Source organism: Carassius auratus, unplaced genomic scaffold (assembly GCF_003368295.1).
Source record: "Carassius auratus strain Wakin unplaced genomic scaffold, ASM336829v1 scaf_tig00214433, whole genome shotgun sequence".
Classification (NCBI taxonomy): Eukaryota; Metazoa; Chordata; class Actinopteri; order Cypriniformes; family Cyprinidae; genus Carassius; species Carassius auratus.
Window position 1 is genome coordinate 25,999 of NW_020527657.1, and position 19,654 is coordinate 45,652.

General features: G+C 38.2%; 2 protein-coding genes across 2 annotated transcripts in view; one reads left to right on the forward strand and one right to left on the reverse strand.

Moving 5' to 3' along the window:
• Positions 1-2,758: 2,758 nt before the first annotated feature.
• Positions 2,759-6,687, reverse strand: LOC113092078 (zinc finger BED domain-containing protein 4-like). The gene is made up of 2 exons (XM_026257679.1): positions 4,512-6,687; positions 2,759-4,319 (listed from the first exon to the last, which is right to left on the reverse strand). The coding sequence occupies exons 1-2, from the start codon at positions 5,837-5,839 to the stop codon at positions 3,791-3,793; spliced, it is 1,857 nt and encodes a 618-aa protein (XP_026113464.1). The 5' UTR covers positions 5,840-6,687; the 3' UTR covers positions 2,759-3,790.
• Positions 6,688-10,715: 4,028 nt separating this feature from the next.
• Positions 10,716-19,654, forward strand: part of LOC113092077 (radixin) — an 80,582-nt gene continuing 71,643 nt past the window's right edge. Inside the window, exon 1 of the mRNA XM_026257677.1 lies at positions 10,716-10,830. Coding sequence (XP_026113462.1) covers positions 10,768-10,830 — 63 coding nt within the window. The 5' untranslated portion in view covers positions 10,716-10,767. The remainder of the gene's footprint in view (positions 10,831-19,654) is intronic.

Consider the following 19,654-nt stretch of genomic DNA (forward strand, 5'->3'; position numbering starts at 1 on the left):
AGCTGTTCAAAAGATTCAGTTTCCTTAAACCCCACCTTTCGTTAGCATACTGTGTTCTGATTGGTCAACTAACATAGTCAGGTTTGATTGGTTGTTCCGCACACACCTCCACGGTAAACAATGCGTTAGCATCTGTTTGGGGTGAATTATGTCTTATTCCTCTCATCGCGAAGCAAACAGTAAAATAAAAAACTTGAACAGTCTCGCTGCTTTTTCTTCTGTGTGGGTGTATTCAAGCTGCGCGCTTCAGTTTGAATCTAAATAGCGCGTTCAGCGCGGGGGTGTGGTCACGAAGGGAGACATGAAAAACAGACATCGCGTTGTTTTCATATGGATTACTTTATCACAGAATATCTGTTTTCGGCAGCACTTGTTTAGTTTCAAAGTAGACATGTCAAGCTTTCCATAGATATCTCTCCCATGTCTGTTCGTTGAGTATTCACGGAGTTACACTTCATTTTAATGACGTGTTTGTACATGACGATCAGCGCAGAGAAAGGCTGCAGACAACACACATACTGATAAGATGCTTGGGAGAAAACAGACACACAACTTCATAATCATACTTTGCGTTTATGGCCAAACGCTTTGAAAATCCCGCCTAGTACTCGCCGAGATTAGAAAAGCAGTCATCAGTGAAATGTTGTGAACACAACAAGGATTTGTTGTACTGCTCTTGTATGGTGGTAAAAATGAATTTTAGCCATTGGTTCTTCTGATCTTCATTCTTTGGCAGTGAAAATAAAACAAACTTGCCTTTATAAATTAAAAACACACTGTCTCCTCGACATGATGCGATCACACCAACCAGAGCGTCTGTGTGTGGGGGGTGGGGCAGCTCAGAGTTCCGTTTCTCTCAAGACGGTAGGCGGAGATTATTATGCAAAGTGCTCCTAGTGACGTACATAGAGATGGGCAAAAGATTTGAAATCTATAACGACTCGTTTTAGCGATTCAGATTCGACTCCTTACTTTAGAAGCTAGCCTAGCTTAGCACAAAGACTGGATGTAAATGGATAATGGTAGCATAGTAATCCCAATAAGTGACAAAATAATGCAAACATTTTCCTATTTACATGTTGTGATCTGTATAGTCACAGCGTGTACAGATAACAAGGCTATATGAGACAGAGACCATTTTTAATCGCATAAATACTGGGAACTATATTCTCACTAGGCGTAGGAGCACCGCTAACGTTACTTGGGCTGAGTACCAAGACGCGCCGTGCACTTGAGCACCCGAGACGCGCCGTGGTGAGGAGCAGAGAGTTCACTCAGAGTTGGAGTAATAGAGTCAGCAATTAAAGAATTATTACAGGCATTGATATATTTGAAATGCAATTTATTACAGCTGAACAAATATATTTCCAGCAGTAAGAAGGAAAAGAAGGATTGTCCCTTTGGTCTGATATATACACACTTATGTATGTGCATTTATATATATATAAATATAAAGAAATGTACGTTATATAAACCACTTTTTTTTGGATGTAATTAATAGATTTGACAGACTTACATTAAATGTTACCTATGCATGAACCACATCTACTGCATTATCAGTGTTATGCATATTGCATACCACCTGTTACAGTAATAAACGGCAAAATTGATCAATTCTGTATCTCTTTATTTGTGCATCATAACACACTGATGTTAATTTGTACAGTTTACAATAACGCATATAAAAAAGTAAAGGGGCAGTGTAACTCACTCGTTGACGTGGGAAATTTGTAGGTTCTGCACCCATCCATTTGTAAATTGCAGGTGAGACTCGAGAGATTTATCATTTTTAATGATATTAAAGGGTGTACGCTCTGACACTACTAACAAGGTAAGAAAACACATTGGGGAAGGTTACGAGCGGCAGCTCTTTAAGACCATCCGACCACTCTTTGTGTTCGTGCAGATTGAGTTCGTTGATTGTCTTGATTTTTTTCTAAATACCGAATCTTTGCTTCCTTGTTGAGTTTTTCTTTATATGTAATCTTACACTTGATCTGTGTGTCATGTCATTTTCACCTTTACTTTTACTGATAAGCGTGTCCCCAAAAATGGCCGCGACTACCCAGAATGCAATGCGCAGTGACGTAGTTTCCCAAGCTCTGTACTGGAAATGCAGAGCTACATGTGTGAGGCACAGATAGCAGGAAGCGATCAGCCGTCGGTGTACTGACGCACAAATAAGAGTCCCTTTCCTGCGCGCACTAAAGCTGCGCGAGCTTACTGTTAACGGTCTGAGCCCTATCTTACACTTGATCTGTGTGTCATGTCATTTTCACCTTTACTTTTACTGATAAGCGTGTCCCCAAAAATGGCCGCGACTACCCAGAATGCAATGTGCAGTGACGTAGTTTCCCAAGCTCTGTACTGGAAATGCAGAGCTACATGTGTGAGGCACAGATAGCAGGAAGCGATCAGCCGTTGGTGTACTGACGCACAAATAAGAGTCCCTTTCCTGCGCGCACTAAAGCTGCGCGAGCTTACTGTTACCGGTCTGAGCCCTGAACAACCAAATTTAAAAACTAAAATACTGAATGCTGATCAAGAAACATCTTATTGAATGTGTGTTGATTGTGTTGTTTGGACTGTGCAGTTATTGCCTTTAATTTCACATGGTTACAGTTAATCTTTAAATTTAAGGCCAGTTCTCTGTAGTTTTAGCCCAATTCAAAAACAAAAGCTAAATGCTGATGTCTGTAACATCTATGTTTGTATTGAATGTAGGCTACTTATTGTGCAGTTACTGCTGTTAATTTCAGATGGTTGCAGTTATTGTTTTCAATAGCCAAAAGCCAGTTTGGCCTATTAAATAGCAAATAAACATTATGCACGCTTTCCTTCTTTCTTGTTTGTTGCTTAAAAAAATAATAATCGGAAATCGGTATCGGAATCGGAATCGGCCATTTTGTTTGTAAAAAAATCGGTATCGGAATCGGCCATGAAAAATCATGATCGGTGCATCCCTACTAGAGATGTTCCGATACCATTTTTTCCCTCCCGATAACGATTCCGATACTCGTGCTTTGGGTATCGACCGATACCGAGTACCGATACCAGTGTGTTAAAAAAAAAGGAAAAGATCATACTATGCCTGCATAACTGTGATATTATCATTGTGGTAAGGTCTGGCTCAGGTTAAACCCTTTGTAAAACATGAATGAATAGAGGAAATGCAAGCCATTTATTTTTAAATAGAACAGTATAACAGTAGTGCAACAGCAACTTAAATAAATATAGGAATAATTATTTTTTTTTAATTAAACTGCAGCCACAATATTGTAAAATAAAGGCATTTAAATGTTTAAATAGAACAGTATAAAACAGTATTGCAACAACAACTTAACTAAATAAATATAGGAATAATTATTTTTTTTAAATAAAGTGCAGCCACAATATTGTAAAATAAAAAAGGCATTTAAATAGAACAGTATAAAACAGTAGTCCAACAGCAACTTAACTAAATAAATATAGGATTTTTTTTTTTTTAATAAAGTGCAGCCACAATATTGTAAAATAAAAAAGGCATTTAAATAGAACAGTATAAAACAGTAGTCCAACAGCAACTTCAATGATTCCTTTAAAAAAAAAAACTTAAAGTGCAGCCATTATGTTATAAAAAGGCATTCAAATCTTCAAATAGTGCAGTATTTAACAATAGTGCAACACCAACCTATAAAGTAAACATAAACAAAAATACAAATCAAAAGAGTAGCAGCTACATATTAAACAAAAAATACTTTACACCAAGTAGGCTACACATTGCAGTAGCATTTAAGCAATTTAGTATTGCTCATAATTTCAAGAGCAAAGGCAGATTCTTCTTCAAGAAGATGAGCATTTCTGCCCTCTCTCCTCCTAGCCTGTTCCTTCTTGCATCAATAATGTTGGATGCTACACTGAACAGTCTCTCACTGTCAACACTGGTACAAGGAGCACAGAGAAACTTTGCAGCAGTGGCAGCCAGGGTGGGAAAACGAATTTGGTTGACTCCCCAGTACTGGAATGGGCTGTCTGAGCGTGGGACCGTTTGCTCTGTCAAATATGTCTGTATTTGATTTTGAACTTGTGTGCTAGTGCTACTTGCCCCACGTTCCTCATCATGCTCCTGCAGGATTTCCTCAAACAGGCCTTTCAAGCTGCTCTTTCTGCTGCTGCTGCTGTCTGGCTGTGCTTCCAGACGTGGGGCTTTATGGGGGTTTTCTGGCACTGTCTCTGCTCCCTCAGGTGTGGTCCTGCTCAGTAACGCTGCCTCCATCTTCTCCACCTCTTGGGTCAGAGCATCCTTGGCATTCTTGTTGCTGTCTGCTCCTGTGAAGTATCTAAAAACAATGAAAAATAATAAATAAATGTCTTAATGTGTAAAATAAACATATAAACAACCTCTATAGTAGCTTTTAGTGGTAACATATTAATGCAACAGTAATCAATAATAATGCAATATCTAGTTATCCAAAACACCATTTCAAAATTTTGTTTATAATATAGACATTTAATAAACATATTAGACATACCTGTCTTTGAATCGTGGGTCTAAAAGAGTGGCAACTGCATACAAGGGCTCATTCTCGATGGTCTTGAATCTTTTCTGGACAGCCTCAAGAAGGGTTGTTTTCATGGTTTTTATACCCGTGTCCCCCTCGTTCTCCCGAGCAAGCAGGCGTTTCAGCACTGTGACTGAGGGAATGACTTCAGCTGCAGAAGAGGTGGAGGAGCTAATCTGTCTGATCAGTTCTTCAAATGGTGCCAGAACAATGATGATTTTCTCCAGTAAAGCCCACTGGTAAGATGTAAGGGTCACTGGCAGGTCGTGGTCAGCTCCATATGCTGAAATTGACCGCTTCTGCTCCAGTAAACTTTCGACCATATAGTAGGTACTGTTCCATCGTGTTGCTACGTCTTGGTGCAGACGTTTGGTGGGCATTTGGAGATCTTTTTGAATTTCCTCCAGGCGTGTAGTAGCCAGTGGCGAGTGTTTGAAATGACCGACTATCTTCCTACCATTCGCCAGTGCATCACTCACACTTCTCTGTGACAGTAGTCCTTCATGCACCACCAGCTGGAGAGTGTGGGCGAAGCATCCCAAACTTGCTACATCCATCTCGTCCATGGCTTTCTTCATGTTGCTAGCGTTGTCGCGCAAAACAACATGAACGTTGGACTTGGGGATTTTCCATTTTACTAGCATCTCCTCAATTGCTTCGGCAATTGATGTGCCAGTATGTGACCCTCGGAACTCGTTCGCGTGCAGCACCGCACTTCGAGGGGTAAATGTTGACTCTCTGTCCACCCAGTGTGACGTTAAACTTAGCAAAGACATGGGGCACACGTCGGAGCTCCAAATGTCCGTGGTAAAGCTGATTGCATGCACGTCTTTCAGCATACACAAAATGTGTTCCCTAACTGTCTCGTATAATTTGGGTAGCGCAGTTTCAGAGATATATTTACGACCTGGCAAACAGTACCTTGGCTCCAAATGCTCCATTAAGCGGCGAAATCCAACATTTTCGACGACAGACAGGGGTTGGTCATCCAGGACAATAAACTCCACAATTTTGTCGGTTATCTTTGTTGCTTTTTGGCTGTCTTTGGTGAATTTATCTCGTCGCTGGAAGGCAGTTTCCAGAGTTTGCTGCTGCAGTTCGTCCTTTTTTTTACCCTTAGCTTTGGTGAATTCGTCATGCTCTTTAGTGTGACGTGTCTTCAAATGTTTGATTAAGTTGCTGGTGTTGAAATTTGCAACATTCCTGCCACCCCTCGAAATTCCTTCTTTGCATATGTTGCATTTCGCCGTCTTACTGGTGGGAAAATCCACTGTAAAGTACTGCCAAACTGCCGACATGATGCGTTAACGTTAGCTCTATGGTTAGCTCCTTTTAAGGGAGGAGTCAGGTGGTCAGTTCTTCTTCGCCCCTCGAAAACAACAGTAGCTGCCGATGGCAACACAGAGCAACTGTTTTAAGAGCGGCGAAGAAAAACTGTAAGCTAACGGAGCTAATCAGTAAATAGATTCCTATTTCTAATAAATTATATGGTATCGGATCGGTGCCTGGACTCCAGTACTCGCGGATTCCGATGCCAGCATATTCGGCAGTATCGGAGGCATTTCCGATACTGGTATCGGAATCGGAACAACTCTAATCCCTACTACTAAGGTTATATTGCATGGCACTGTTAAAGTATGGCTAATGTTAGTCATCTCAAAACATAACGGAACACTCACCGCAGCAACAGGTAATCCAATTTGTCCTGTCTTTATTATCGATGGGATGGCTGTATCCTTTAGCACACGTTTCATGGTCCTTGTGGCAACTTGCATTTTTTCAAAATAGTCGTCTACAGTAAAATGTTCAGAGCAAACGAAATACTTTGTGATGGTGTTTACAGGTGTGTTTTGGAACTATACCCAGAACAAGTAGCCATCGATTCATCAGGTCAGCGTTTTTGGTTGGAATTCTATGAAACATCATAGTATTACCTGGTCTCTGTTTATTGTCGCAGCTCTTTACTATACAGTGAACACCCCGATTGTAAACTATAAATTTACTATATAGTAATTGCTGACTCTATTACTCCAACTCTGAGCGAACTCTCTGCTCCTCACCAAGGCGCTTCCAAGTAGCCACTAAGTAACGTTAGCTGTGTTCCTACGCCTAGTGAGAATATAGTTCCCAGTATTTATACGATTAAAAATGGTCTCTGTCCTTGTTATTTGTACACGCTGTGACTATACAGATCACAACATGTAAATAGGAAAATGTTTGCATTATTTTGTCACTTATTGGGATTACTATGCTACCATTATCCATTTACATTCAGTCTTTGTGCTAAGCTAGGCAAGAGGTGGGTGTGTCAAATAACACTTACAGAACGCACAGAAATGAAAAAGGTATGTATGGACTTATGTAACTCTCGGGGATACTGTGAATAAGCTAAAGTCCCAAAAAGTCGGAGTGTTCCTTTAAAGTTGTCATAGTCATTGTATCCAGTGCATGCGCTGAACCCCCCCCCCCCACCCCCCCAAAAAAAGTTCAGGCTCAGGTTTGTTTTTTGCTTTATCCCCTGCATACAGCACAATGACATAATGTTGGGGATGTCTTTAAATTACAATAAAGGAAAAATCATAACTTTTGTATTCTTTTTAAAGAACTCCAAAAGTTGCGCTTGAACTATTTTGCATGACATTACGGAAACTTGTGGGGCTGCAACAACTAATCAATAAAATCGATTATCAATAATGAAAATCATAGACAACAATTCTCTTTATCGATTAGTCAGGTCTGCCCACAGTGCGTGTACAACTGCAGCCGGTCACATCAAATTACAGCACTGAATAACGCATTTCTATAGACAAAATGCATTTACAAATATTGGAGGAAACTGAATGAGCTCCTGCAGAAAAAGTATGTGATCCAAGCTGCCCAAAAAGATAAATCTTTACTTTAAGCTTCAAGCTTATGCATTAGTGTAATGGCTTGCCTGTCAGGCACTTTTACAAATACGTGTGTGTGTCCTCGGAGCAACAAACTTTCAGTTAACGGTCATATCCTTATCTGTAAATGTCACAAATTCACGCAAGCCTTTCCATTTTTGCATAAAGGCCCGCCCTGATAGTCTGTGTTAAGTTATAATATTTACTGGAAGAGCACCGGCATGGCAGGTGCATGCGTTAAACAGATGGAACACAGAGAGGAGAGTAGAAGCAGTAGTAAGCTATTTTTAATGCTATAATATAATTATTGCTGTTTTCTGTAAAAGAAAGGCAGAAAAAAAATTGTCCAGTGTTTTATGGTGTTTTTTTTTTTCAGATACCCAATTAGTCAAAAAGTACATAAACAATGCCAGCAAGCATGCAAGCCTGTTATCAAAGGCAAAGGACGCCATTTTTTTATTATGTGAATAAATATTTAGTTGTTTCAGTTTATTTGTCCAAAACATTTTTTGACAGATTCCTAAAATGTGTTTTTTTCTATGATGACAGGTGGTCTAATAAATTTATAAACACTGTATGTTTTAATAGCATTCAGTTGGCACATTTAGGGAAATTGGGCAGAATGTGGGATAGATTGTTTTTGTCATTTAAATTAAAATAACGAAAAATAATCTGCCAACTAATCGATTACCTAAATAATCCTCCCCTGGGGAGGTGCAATGACTGATCTAGCATGAGAAATAAGCTTTTTATAACATTAATTGATCAATATATACAATGTTTATGACACAGTTGTTGTCAGATTTATTTGGAGATTTCAAATAGGAAATTTAAACATAAGAGATAGGAGTTGCACTTGCATGCCCGAGAGGCGTTTCAAAGATGGCCACCGAGTGACATGACTTATCTTAAAAGGACTTTGGTATTACTTAACTGAAAATCTGAATACAACAGCCTCTGCAGCATCAGATACAAGTAATTCATATAGTCTATAATAGTGGTCCTGTTTTCCACCCATCTTGTCCTGTTTTTTTGACTTTTGCTGTTACATGACCACCATTCAAGAGAGTGAAATAGCTGTTGTAAATAGCGCGAGTGGGAGATCAGCTCTTGTTCCTGCTGTGAATTATTCAGCTCCATTCAGCTGAACATGCAGTTCACCTCCTAAACTCTCAAAGCCTGCTAAATGCATCTGTATGCTCAGGCCAGTGTGAGCCTGTTATTGTAACTCCATTTTGATTTTCTTTTAATTTAAGGAGATTTAAAAGCTGCAGTTTACATGCTTATATAATTTACATACAGTATTTGCCTTTTGTGATTCATACTTGATTTGTGATTTATACTTGATTTTATACTTGGCACTACACTTGATTTGTTTTGACATGCAAGAGGTTGTTGGACATGCCCCCCCCCCCCCCCCCCCCCCAATGTTTGTCAAATTTCAGAATTTGATTCATACATATATCAGGAACAGTACTTGCCAAATTTTCATAAGAAAAAAACGAAAAACATTCCCTCAACTAATGCTGTAAAATATACATAAGTCATTTGGTACTATATTACTATAATATTGAAGGTTAAAATTGACTGATTTGAAATATATACAACTGCTAAAATAACACTTAATGAAGTTTTTTAAATAATAAATTTGCAATTATATAATAATATTTCTACTTCTTTTATTATTATAATATTTTTAAATATACACATTCAAATTGTGGCTATAATAAGTTTTATTTATTCAAACATAAATAAAAAATTGGACAACAGTAAAAATTATAATGAATAATTTATATGGTGCATATATTAAGCAAAATGCCCCTCTCTACAGTTTATTTTTTTTGCTGACTAATGAGTTTATGGTCACCGCATATGTTTTTTTCTGAGGTAAATGTGACCTTACATGACATATTGTTTACAAGCCATTATATTGATGTCTTTGCATGGCTGAAACACTGATTGAGCGATTACATGAGACATAATATTGATTGTAAAGTTGTACCTTTTTTAATTTATCTTCGGATATTTAGTCATGTTTATTTTGTGCTGAAACTTGTATTAACAAGTTTGATGCGCTTTTCAAGTATTTTTCACAAATAAATAAATATTTCATAAAAAATACAATTTAAAAGGAAGTAAACACTTTAACCAACAGGGCACTTAGTATTCTGGGAACTTTGTGTGCATTGGGAATCATATTTTTCAAATACAGCCAGGGCAACACTCATTTTACATACAGCACAGTGTGAAAATGACATGAATATGACAATGGGCAAGTGCATAATGTGCAGTATAATTTCAAGTCACGAGTTTAAAGTTTTAATACTATAAAGATTTAAGATATGCAACTTTTATTTATTTTTTAGGAGTTAGGGAGACAATTGTCACACTGCCATTATGGTACTTGGCATTGGTGTGAGGTTCTTCTTATTAAACATAGCATTGGCTTTGGATTAATCTGTCCATAAGAGCATCATACAGTATATTCTTGACTCAGCTTGGGAATCCCATGGTCTCTGGCAGGCACTCATTGTTAAATAAAGATACGTATGCCAATGTTATTTTGTTTCATACTATGTGTATCATTGCCTATTGTAAAGAAGGAAAGAGATTCAAGGATTTTCTTTCTGGCATAGCTGGCAGTTGGCATGTAGGCAGTTTTTTTGTTTGGTGCATGAAATGCATAGCAAGGCAGCTAAGGAATGATGTCTGTATTCATGGTATAGTATGTGATGCGTCCTAGAGCTTTCATTAGAAATTAATGACAGTGGAGATGAGAGGGGAGAAAGGAAGGCCAAGCTGCGGTATATGGCAGGCAGAGCCTCTGAAAACTCTGCTGTAACTCAATCCCAGCAGGATGGCTCATTGGATCACCTTTCTCTTTTGTGTGTGTGTTTGTATGAGGTGAAGAGAATGATAGATACTAAAATTTATTGCCATCACAGTTAATCAGGAAAAAATATATATCTAAAAAAAAATTTAAAATACTGTTGCTACAATATTACAAACAATGATAAGTATGAATTAGGACTGTTAAGTAAAATAAAAGCATACTAGTGTCGTTGCTTATTGCGGTAATAGAAAATGTGTGTGTGTGTGTGTGTATTTGTATTTAATTATTTTAAGATAATGGAATCTTAATGGCTAAGAGAATCTTCCAAGAGTGTGATATTTTACCAGTGGCAGTATTCTAATAAGTCTTAATTGGTCAGTAATCAGTTTAAAATTAAAATGAACAATCAGGATGCTTTATAATGTGTGTGTATATATATATATATATTCTGTATATCTTTTTTTTTTTTTTTTCTTGTTTACAGATTAATGTGCGTGTGACTACTATGGATGCGGAGCTGGAATTTGCCATTCAACCCAACACCACTGGCAAACAGCTCTTTGATCAGGTTAGTGTCTACATTTAAATTCCACTGTTTTGAGATTAATACTAATTTACAAAGCCAGGACAGTATATTTGTTAATATTTGTTTAATACAGGAACCAACGCTAAGGATAAAAAAAAATTGTTGCTTTTATCATTGTTTTTGGTCTGTTATCTTTTACTCTAATAAATAAGCTTATATGACACCAATATTTTAGATACCAGTTCAATTTTACAATTCCCCATTTCAGTTTCAATACCACAGCAAGAATCAGTAGCCAAAAATAAACATAAATATAAAGTGTAAACATTATTAAAGACAAGTGACAGCCAGTAAATAAGAACAAATTACCAAATTACAAGTAATAGCACAATTAAATATAGGCCTATAGAACAAAAATAGAAATTAAATGATGCCTTAGGTAGGGCTGTGACGGTGGCTGATTTTTACCACCGCGGTAATCATGGACCAACTATTATATATTTTATATAATATATAAATTATACATATATAAATTATATTATTTTTATATATATATATATATATATATATATATATATATATATATATATATATATACAGTACAGACCAAAAGTTTGGACACACCTTCTCATTCAAAGAGTTTTCTTTATTTTCATGACTATGAAAATTGTAGATTCACACTGAAGGCATTAAAACTATGAATTAACACATGTGGAATTATATATGGAATTATATACATAACAAAAAAGTGTGAAGCAACTGTAAATGTCACATTCTAGGTTCTTCAAAGTAGCCACCTTTTGCTTTGATTACTGCTTTGCATACACTTGGCATTCTCTTGATGAGCTTCAAGAGGTAGTCACCTGAAATGGTCTTCCAACAGTCTTGAAGGAGTTCCCCGAGAGATGCTTAGCACTTGTTGGCCCTATTACCTTCTGTCTGCGGTCCAGCTTACCCCTAAACCATCTCGATTGGGTTCAGGTCTGGTGACTGTGGAGGCCAGGTCATCTGGCACAGCACCCCATCACTCTCCTTCTTGTTTTAATAGCCCTTGATGCCTTCAGTGTGACCTTACAATTTTCATAGTCATGAAAATAAAGAAAACTCTTTGAATGAGAAGGTCTGTCCAAACTTTTGGTCTGTACTATATATATCCGTGCCAAAATTTGCTCGTTAACGAAGGCAATAATTTTTTTCCAGTTTAACATATTCAAATTATTGTACGTAGGGGCGGGAATGGCCACCCACTCACAACTGCTGCTTCTTTCACTTTTTCTAATGACAAGAAGTGAATTTATTCAGTCGCAGAATGACTGAACAGGAAACGTTTCAGACACGCGCTCCACTTCACTTTATTGTCAGCTGCAAGTTAAGTGAGCGCGGCCGGTCCTCTGCTCAAAGGCGGTGCAAGCTTCCTTTGTCCTTTCATATCAAACTGCGAAATAAACTGTGCAAGCAGTGCATGGTCAGTTAATTCATGGAAATTACCAAAATAGGTAATGACTAAAACTGTGCATGCATGTAATATATTTTATATATATTATATACAGGATATATTTATATGTATGCACGTCTACAAATCAGCCCAGCACTGTCTCACAAATCTAACACATCCTATTTAACTCGTCAGTTCGTGTTTATTTGAGCATTTCTGTCAGTGAACGCCGTCTGCAAAACACTGAAATAAATATCAAAGAAATAATGCAGTTAAACAAGAAAGTAGCCTAAATAAGAAAGTTAAAGGGGGGGTGAAATGCTCGTTTTCACTCAATATCCTGTTAATCTTGAGTACATTTAGAGTAGTACTGCATCCTTCATAAATCCAAAAAGTCTTTAGTTTTGTTATATTCATAAGAGAAAGATAGTCTGTACCGATTTTTCCCGGAAAAACACAACCGACTGGAGGCGTGACGTGTGGGCGGAGCCAAAGAATCACGAGCGCGAGTAGGCTTTTGCGTTGAGAGCATGTGGAAGCTGTGACATTACCGTGAGGGAAAACCCATCATCCAAAACAAACCATGGCTTACAGTCAGATTCAGCCGTTTATTTATGATCCAGAATCAGATCCAGAGGCTGAAACTGAACGAAAGCAGCAGCAGCAACGACTCGCTCCGAGCGGGGCTCGAACCCGGGTTTCTGGCATGGGAGGGGACGCACTAATAAGGAGGCAGAGATGTTTGAAGCAGTTTTACTCACCGCCTGCGGTTCCAACACACGATCGTGAGTGACCCTTTTTCCTTGGGATTGCATCATCCTTAAGAAATAAACGATACGCAAATCCGTCGTCAAACTGGGCCTTGTGAACAAGCATCTTCGAAATAATAATAATAATAATAATAATATATTTATTTATTTTGTATAGCGCCTTTAAAAGTAGCTTTCTCAAAGCACTTTACATACAAGCATAACTCCAAATGAATAAACACAATGTAAGTACAAGAAAATAAACGCATAAAATCAAGTTCATGTAAAAGCAATCCTAAAATAAAATGTTTTAAGAAGAGACAGAATGCTCGGTCACCCCACGTATGAAGCCGTGTCTTCGGAACAACCAATAGACCACTCTGAGAGGAGCGCAGATTGCGACGTGGTGTGTAGGGGATTAATAAGTCAGTCAAATACTCAGGTGCCAGATTGTGCAGAGATTTATAGGCCAGCATAAGGATTTTAAAATCAATACGGTACCTAACAGGTAGCCAGTGCAGGGACTCCAAGACTGGAGTTTTATGGTCCCTGGTCTTGACCCCAGATAGTACTCTAGCAGCTGAATTTTGAAGATATTGCAATTTATCCAGTGATGATTTAGATACCCCAGCTAGAAGACCATTGCAGTAGTCAATGCGCGAAAAGACAAAAGAGTTAATCAACTTCTCAGCTACCGAAAAGGATAACATAGGACGTAGCCGGGCTATATTTCTGAGGTGATAAAACGATGTCTTAACTGTATTCTGGACAAAAGGCTCAAATGACAGTGTTGCGTCAAATATGACACCCAAATTCTTTAATTTGGACTTAAACTCCAGTGCAACGCCATCAACAGACAGAGTAGGAGACCCAACCTTTCGCAGTTGATGTGGAGATCCAAGGAGCTTGACTTCTGTTTTTGAGCCGTTTAGAGACAGAAAATTATTGGACATCCAAATCTTTATCTCAGCAATACAGTTAGAAAGATGCCCAACGTTCACTTGCTGACCCGGTCTAGTATGGATATAAATCTGTGTATCATCAGCATAAAAGTGATAGTTAAGGTTTAGAGATTGTAGTAATTGACCAAGTGGAAAGATGTACATACTAAAGAGTAGAGGACCCAAGACTGAACCTTGTGGAACACCCGTATGAACAGAACCAACCTTGGACCTATAACCACCCATAAAAACAAATTGGCTATGGTCAGTGAAATAGGACTTGAACCAGTCAAGAACAGTCTCTGACAAGCCAAATACATGTTCGAGGCGATTAAGTAGTAGGGCATGGTCAATAGTGTCGAAGGCTGAACTGAGATTCAAGAGAATGAGAATGGACGTGGAGCCGGAGTCGGAGGCAATTAGTAAGTCATTAGCGACTTTCACCAACGCAGTCTCAGTGCTGTGTAATTTTCAAAAACCTGATTGATGTTGCTCAAATAGTTTATTTTCAATTAAGTGTTTGTTTAATTGAGCTGCAACCACACCCTCCAAGATTTTAGACAGAAATGATAGATTTGAGATTGGGCGATAATTTGACAGATTTTTCACATCAGAGTTTTGCTTTTTTAAAACAGGAGTAACCGCAGCAGTTTTAAGTGCTGCTGGCACCTCCCCCACATGATGTTGACAAAGAGTCATTTATTATAGCAAGAACTGAGGGACATAAAGGACCAAAACAGGATTTAAACAGGCTACCAGGCATGGGATCAAGTATCCAAGTGGTAGCTTTCATACCAGAAACCTGGTTGCAGAGCATCTCAGGTTGTAATAAAGTAAATTTGGATAAAGGAATGCCAGAGAACCTAGGAGTATTAACTGGTAGATCTGCAGACTGCAAGGAATGGATATTTGTGAAATTTTTTCACTGAAAGATTTGAGAAACTCATTACACAGCCCATCAGATAAAGTCATAGAACTGACACCATCTGCTTTAAGCAGACTGTTAATTGTATGAAAGAGCTTCCTGGGATTGCTTTGATTATTATCAATAATGTTTGAGAAATAGGCAGATCTTGCAGTTTCAATGGCTACTCTGTAGTTTGACAAGCAATCTTTCCATGCCTGGTGGAACACATTTAAACCAGAGTGACGCCATTTTCGCTCTAATTTCCGACACACAGCCTTCTGTATACGCAAGTCACCATTATACCAGGGGGCTGACTGTGCAAATGAAACATTACGTGTTTTTATGGGTGCAAAGATGTCCAAGTTGGCTGTAAGGACATTATTGAATGCTAAAATTTTATCTTCAAGAGGAGCAGAAGACATGTCAACTAAAGAAGAGACAATCGAGTTTGCAAAGGTAGCATGATCAGTTGATTGCCATTTACGGAAAGAAATAGTTCGTGAAGTCTCTCTACTAGACTGAAATGTCTCAATATTAAAAAAGATAGCTAGATGATCAGAAAGTCCAGCATCCACAACAGAGAGATTAGAAAGAGAGGAGTCATTTGCAATAATTAAATCTAACGTGTGTCCTTTACAGTGAGTGGGGACATTTACAAACTGAGAAAAATTAAAACAGTCCAAGAGTGATAGAAAATCCTTGGCCAAGAGACAGGCTTTCTGATCTACATGCAAGTTAAAATCACCCAGAATCAAAATTCTCTTAAATCTGACAGACAATATAGAAAGAAGATCAGCAAACTCAGACAGAAAGTCCTTATTCAGTTTAGGAGGTCAGTAGATAGTGACCATGGCAGAATGGAGAGCAGAGTGAGTATCCGACACATTTAAAACAAGACATTCAAAAGTTTTAAAAGGAGGAACGGACACAGGGTGAATCTTGTATTGCAGTTTGTAAAGAACTATAATACCACCACCTCTACCTGTAGTTCGTGAAACGTCAATGAGTCCAAAGCCCGCTGGAGTCAGCTGATTAAAAATAAAACCATCGTCCTGTTTGTGCCATGTTTCCGTGATGAAAAACAAGTCCAGCTTATTGTCCATGATAAAATCCGCCAGTAATAGAGCTTTGTTGTTCACTGAGCGCGCGTTCAGTAACGCGGCTTTTAAAGGGCTTGTAGACGGCGCATCACAGAACTGCCGCTCATACGGCAGAGCAGAAAAGTTAGTAAGATCAACCCCGGAGGATGACAGTCTTGTAGTCCTTCGTCGGCAGTTCAAAACTGGGATGGAAGATGACGAGGAAGAGATGTAGCTTCGTCCTGTGCTCCGATGAATATACCGCTTGGGCCGCAGTAATCCAGCCCTGTCACAGCGGTCGTAGGTGTCCCCCGACAGATAGTAATTCCGCTTCAAGGATAAGAGCTGGCGAGAGGTGTACTGTAAGGCCATGTTCATTAAAGCCTCGTCTGCATCAGCTCCCAATAAGCCTATCTGTGAGTCCACAGAGCCGATAGAAAGTAACCAGGCCAACACCAAGAAAAACAATTTCCCAACAAACATGAAGAAAGCACGCTGCATCCCAGCGGAGAAAGAGAGAGAGAGAGGAGCGGCAGCCAGAACGCGCCAGCGTACCCTACTCACCCGGATGCTGAAATGCAGGGAACAATCAAAAACACTTGCACAACTCCGTTGATGCTCTGTAAAAATAAACTCCATCCATTGGTCCCTTAATGCTGTTTTTTTTTTTTTTTTGGTAATCTGTGCATGGTTGTCTTGCCCTGGCAACCAAAAACACACTTCTTTTGTGACTTTTCGCGACGCTCTCGCTCTGATCAGTGAATCGCTCTGATCAGTGAAATGTCTGTGCTGCTCAGCCTCGCTATACGGGAGCGCGTGCTCTTCCGGCAGAAGTGCGTCAGGACCCATATAAGGAAATTCCGCTCCATCTAACGTCACACAGAGCCATACTCGGAAAAAAAACTTTCCGAAACTTGTGACAAACCGGAAGGAGTATTTTGGGAACAAAAATACTCCTTCAAATGTACAACTTAATTTTTGAAACTTTGTCCATGTTTAGCATGGGAATCTAACTCTTTAACAGTGTAAAAAACTCAGTATGCATGAAATAGCATTTCACCCCCCCCCTTTAAATACACCCTGTCTAACGGACACGAGCGATCCAGCGCGACAAAATACTCATTATAATCAGTGATGCTACACTGGATGCAGCACAACACGACATGATAAATCCCCCATCCGTACTGTGAGGTAGGCTACTGACACAGAGTTCAAATGTCTCTTTGAAATAGGAATCATTGCCATATTTCTTGTTACCATCTTTTATTTATCGCTGTCTCATTTGTATTTGGCCAGTTTGGTGAAAGCCTCACCAAACCTGACCAGCCAGCATTTGCGATCACTTGATCATTTGTGAGAACTTGTGCAAACGTTGATGGGTGACATGAATGCAGATGACTCCAGATCGGTGATGTGGTATTTGCTTTCCCAACAAGATCCATCGGCCAACAATAAATTAATTTGTTGAATGCAACTGATTTTTCTGCGCTCAAATCTTACAATCTAAAGGAAATGCTGTGTTTGAGGTAATTTGTTAATTACCATAGACTTAGAATTTGCAACTATTACAGTTATATACAAAACTTAGTATTATGCTTGCTATAGAGTTTGTGACGTCACGTGCACTGCCGCCGGTGACAGTAGACAGCCGCGGTAGCAACTGACCACTGCTGACCACGATCACAGCAACCGTCACAGCCCTAGCTTTAGGTTTTTATATTCGTAGACTTTCTGGTACAGAAATTGAAAAAACACATATAAAGCAATATTTGCATATTCTTCACTCTGTGTTGCACCTTGATTTTTCATAGACATTTGAAATTAGAGGCAACCACTGCATTTTAATCATTAATTGAAAAAAAGTGCAATGTTTGATTTATGTTAGACTGAATTAGGGCCAAGCAAAAAAAAATTTTTCGAGTTATATATTTTTTTTAATAATTTTGATTTGATATCTATTCTCAAAAGCAGCAAATCTATCTTTTCCGGTATTTATTTCAGCAAACATTTAAAACGAGCTGATTAATATGGATCTTTTCATTAGTCTTCTCCACAAGATGTAACCCTCTTTTTTACCTCGCTCGATGTTACAACAGAAGCCTTGTCAGAAACCCTGCATTCAGTGCTTATTATTGTGGAGATACTGTTGACAAGAACCAAGAACAAAGCAATATGTGTGATTTGCAATGCTCAGGTGAAATGCAATAGTAATACTACAAATCTGCAGAAGCATTTGACATCACGCATAGAGCATAGGCGCAGGAAATTAGTTTCAGTGTTTCGTTTTTTTTTCCGTGGGCAACTGTTTAACTGTTGGGAATAATAGAAAACAATCAGAGTGTCTGTTTATACTAAGTGCAAATAGTTTGCCTTGTTGGCAGAGACAACAGCTTCACCCACCAAGGCGTGATTGGGCTAGTCATCGTTACAAAAGATGGTCATCAGTCGTCAGATTCAGTGGCATAGATAGTAAAGCATGTTAGATTAGTTTTAACAGTCCACCCCGGGTCCGAATCTGCCTTATTGCTAAATTTTTCTCCCTTTTCAAATTTCCAATCACATCAGAAAAGCATTTATTTTTAATAAAAAATTTACTAAATAATGTTTTTTTAAATCAAGTAAGGCTTTTGTCCCAATAAGCTGGCAACCATTTCATAATTTTAATTAAATCAATATTTATTTGAAATAAATCAAAAAGTTATTATTGCATACTGTTTTATAATGTATTACAATGCTGAGGTGCAGATAATTCCCACCATTTGCAATAAGTAATTAGCAGAATATCCTGCTATTTTAACATAGTATAAATAGAATCTAGCTATTTGCACTAAATGTAAATAGTATCTATTGTTAAGAGAATATACTATTTTCACTTAGCATAAATGGGCTCTATCATGCGAAAACCCAAGGCCACAGGAGGGTGCAATGAGCCAAATAATGCAGCACATTTAAAATGTGAAGTAACTCTATACAAACACACATTGTGTAAATTAACTCATAAAAATTGAATATAATTTTGTTAATCGCATAAACAATTATGAACAAAACAGCATCATGTATTTATGTATTAACATCCAAAGAGCTGATGCGCTATTCACACAGATTGGATTTAAATACATGAGACGCAGTGAAAATAAATAAATCTCCACAAATTCGTTATGTGTTTTTCTAAAAGTTTAAACCGTTTTAACATTGCATGGCTTTCTTTACATCTCTTGTGTGAGAGTGCAGCAGTCATATTTGTCCGTCTAAAAAATTTGCTTATATGCATCTGTGGGAATGGATTGATTTCAGTTTTAATCTTTATCAAGATCTTCTCCGCTTTGAGCTTCAATATTTCTCTAATATTTTGAATGAATTACAGTGCTGCGGCATGTCTCATGAGCTAGAGAAGACTAACAAAACATTGTCACTTACACTATCAGCGCATCTCACGCACCACTGATGACGCTCCCTGATGCACACCTAACATTCAAATGCAATTTTAAATTTGACTAATATTTATTCTTTATTCACAAACTCCAAATCTCTTATTTTAGCATGTTCATGTTTGTGTGTGCTGTCTGCGTCACTCACAGCACGTGCCTATATCATCCGCTATATTGTATTTTTTTTATATCTATATCAAAGAATGTGTACCGTCAGTAAATATCGATATCGTTTTATCTCCCAGGCATACTGTATAATGTCAAAATCTGAAAAACAGAATAACCTGACTTTAGCTTTGTGAAGTTATGCTACATAAAACATCTGTA

Bases quoted from the DNA above. Each gene is read 5' to 3' on its own strand.
- LOC113092078 (XM_026257679.1), bottom strand. From the start codon at position 5,839: ATGTCGGCAGTTTGGCAGTACTTTACAGTGGATTTTCCCACCAGTAAG. The intron at 4,320-4,511 runs GTATGTCTAATA...CATTGTTTTTAG, and splicing joins GACCCACGATTCAAAGACAG to ATACTTCACAGGAGCAGACA.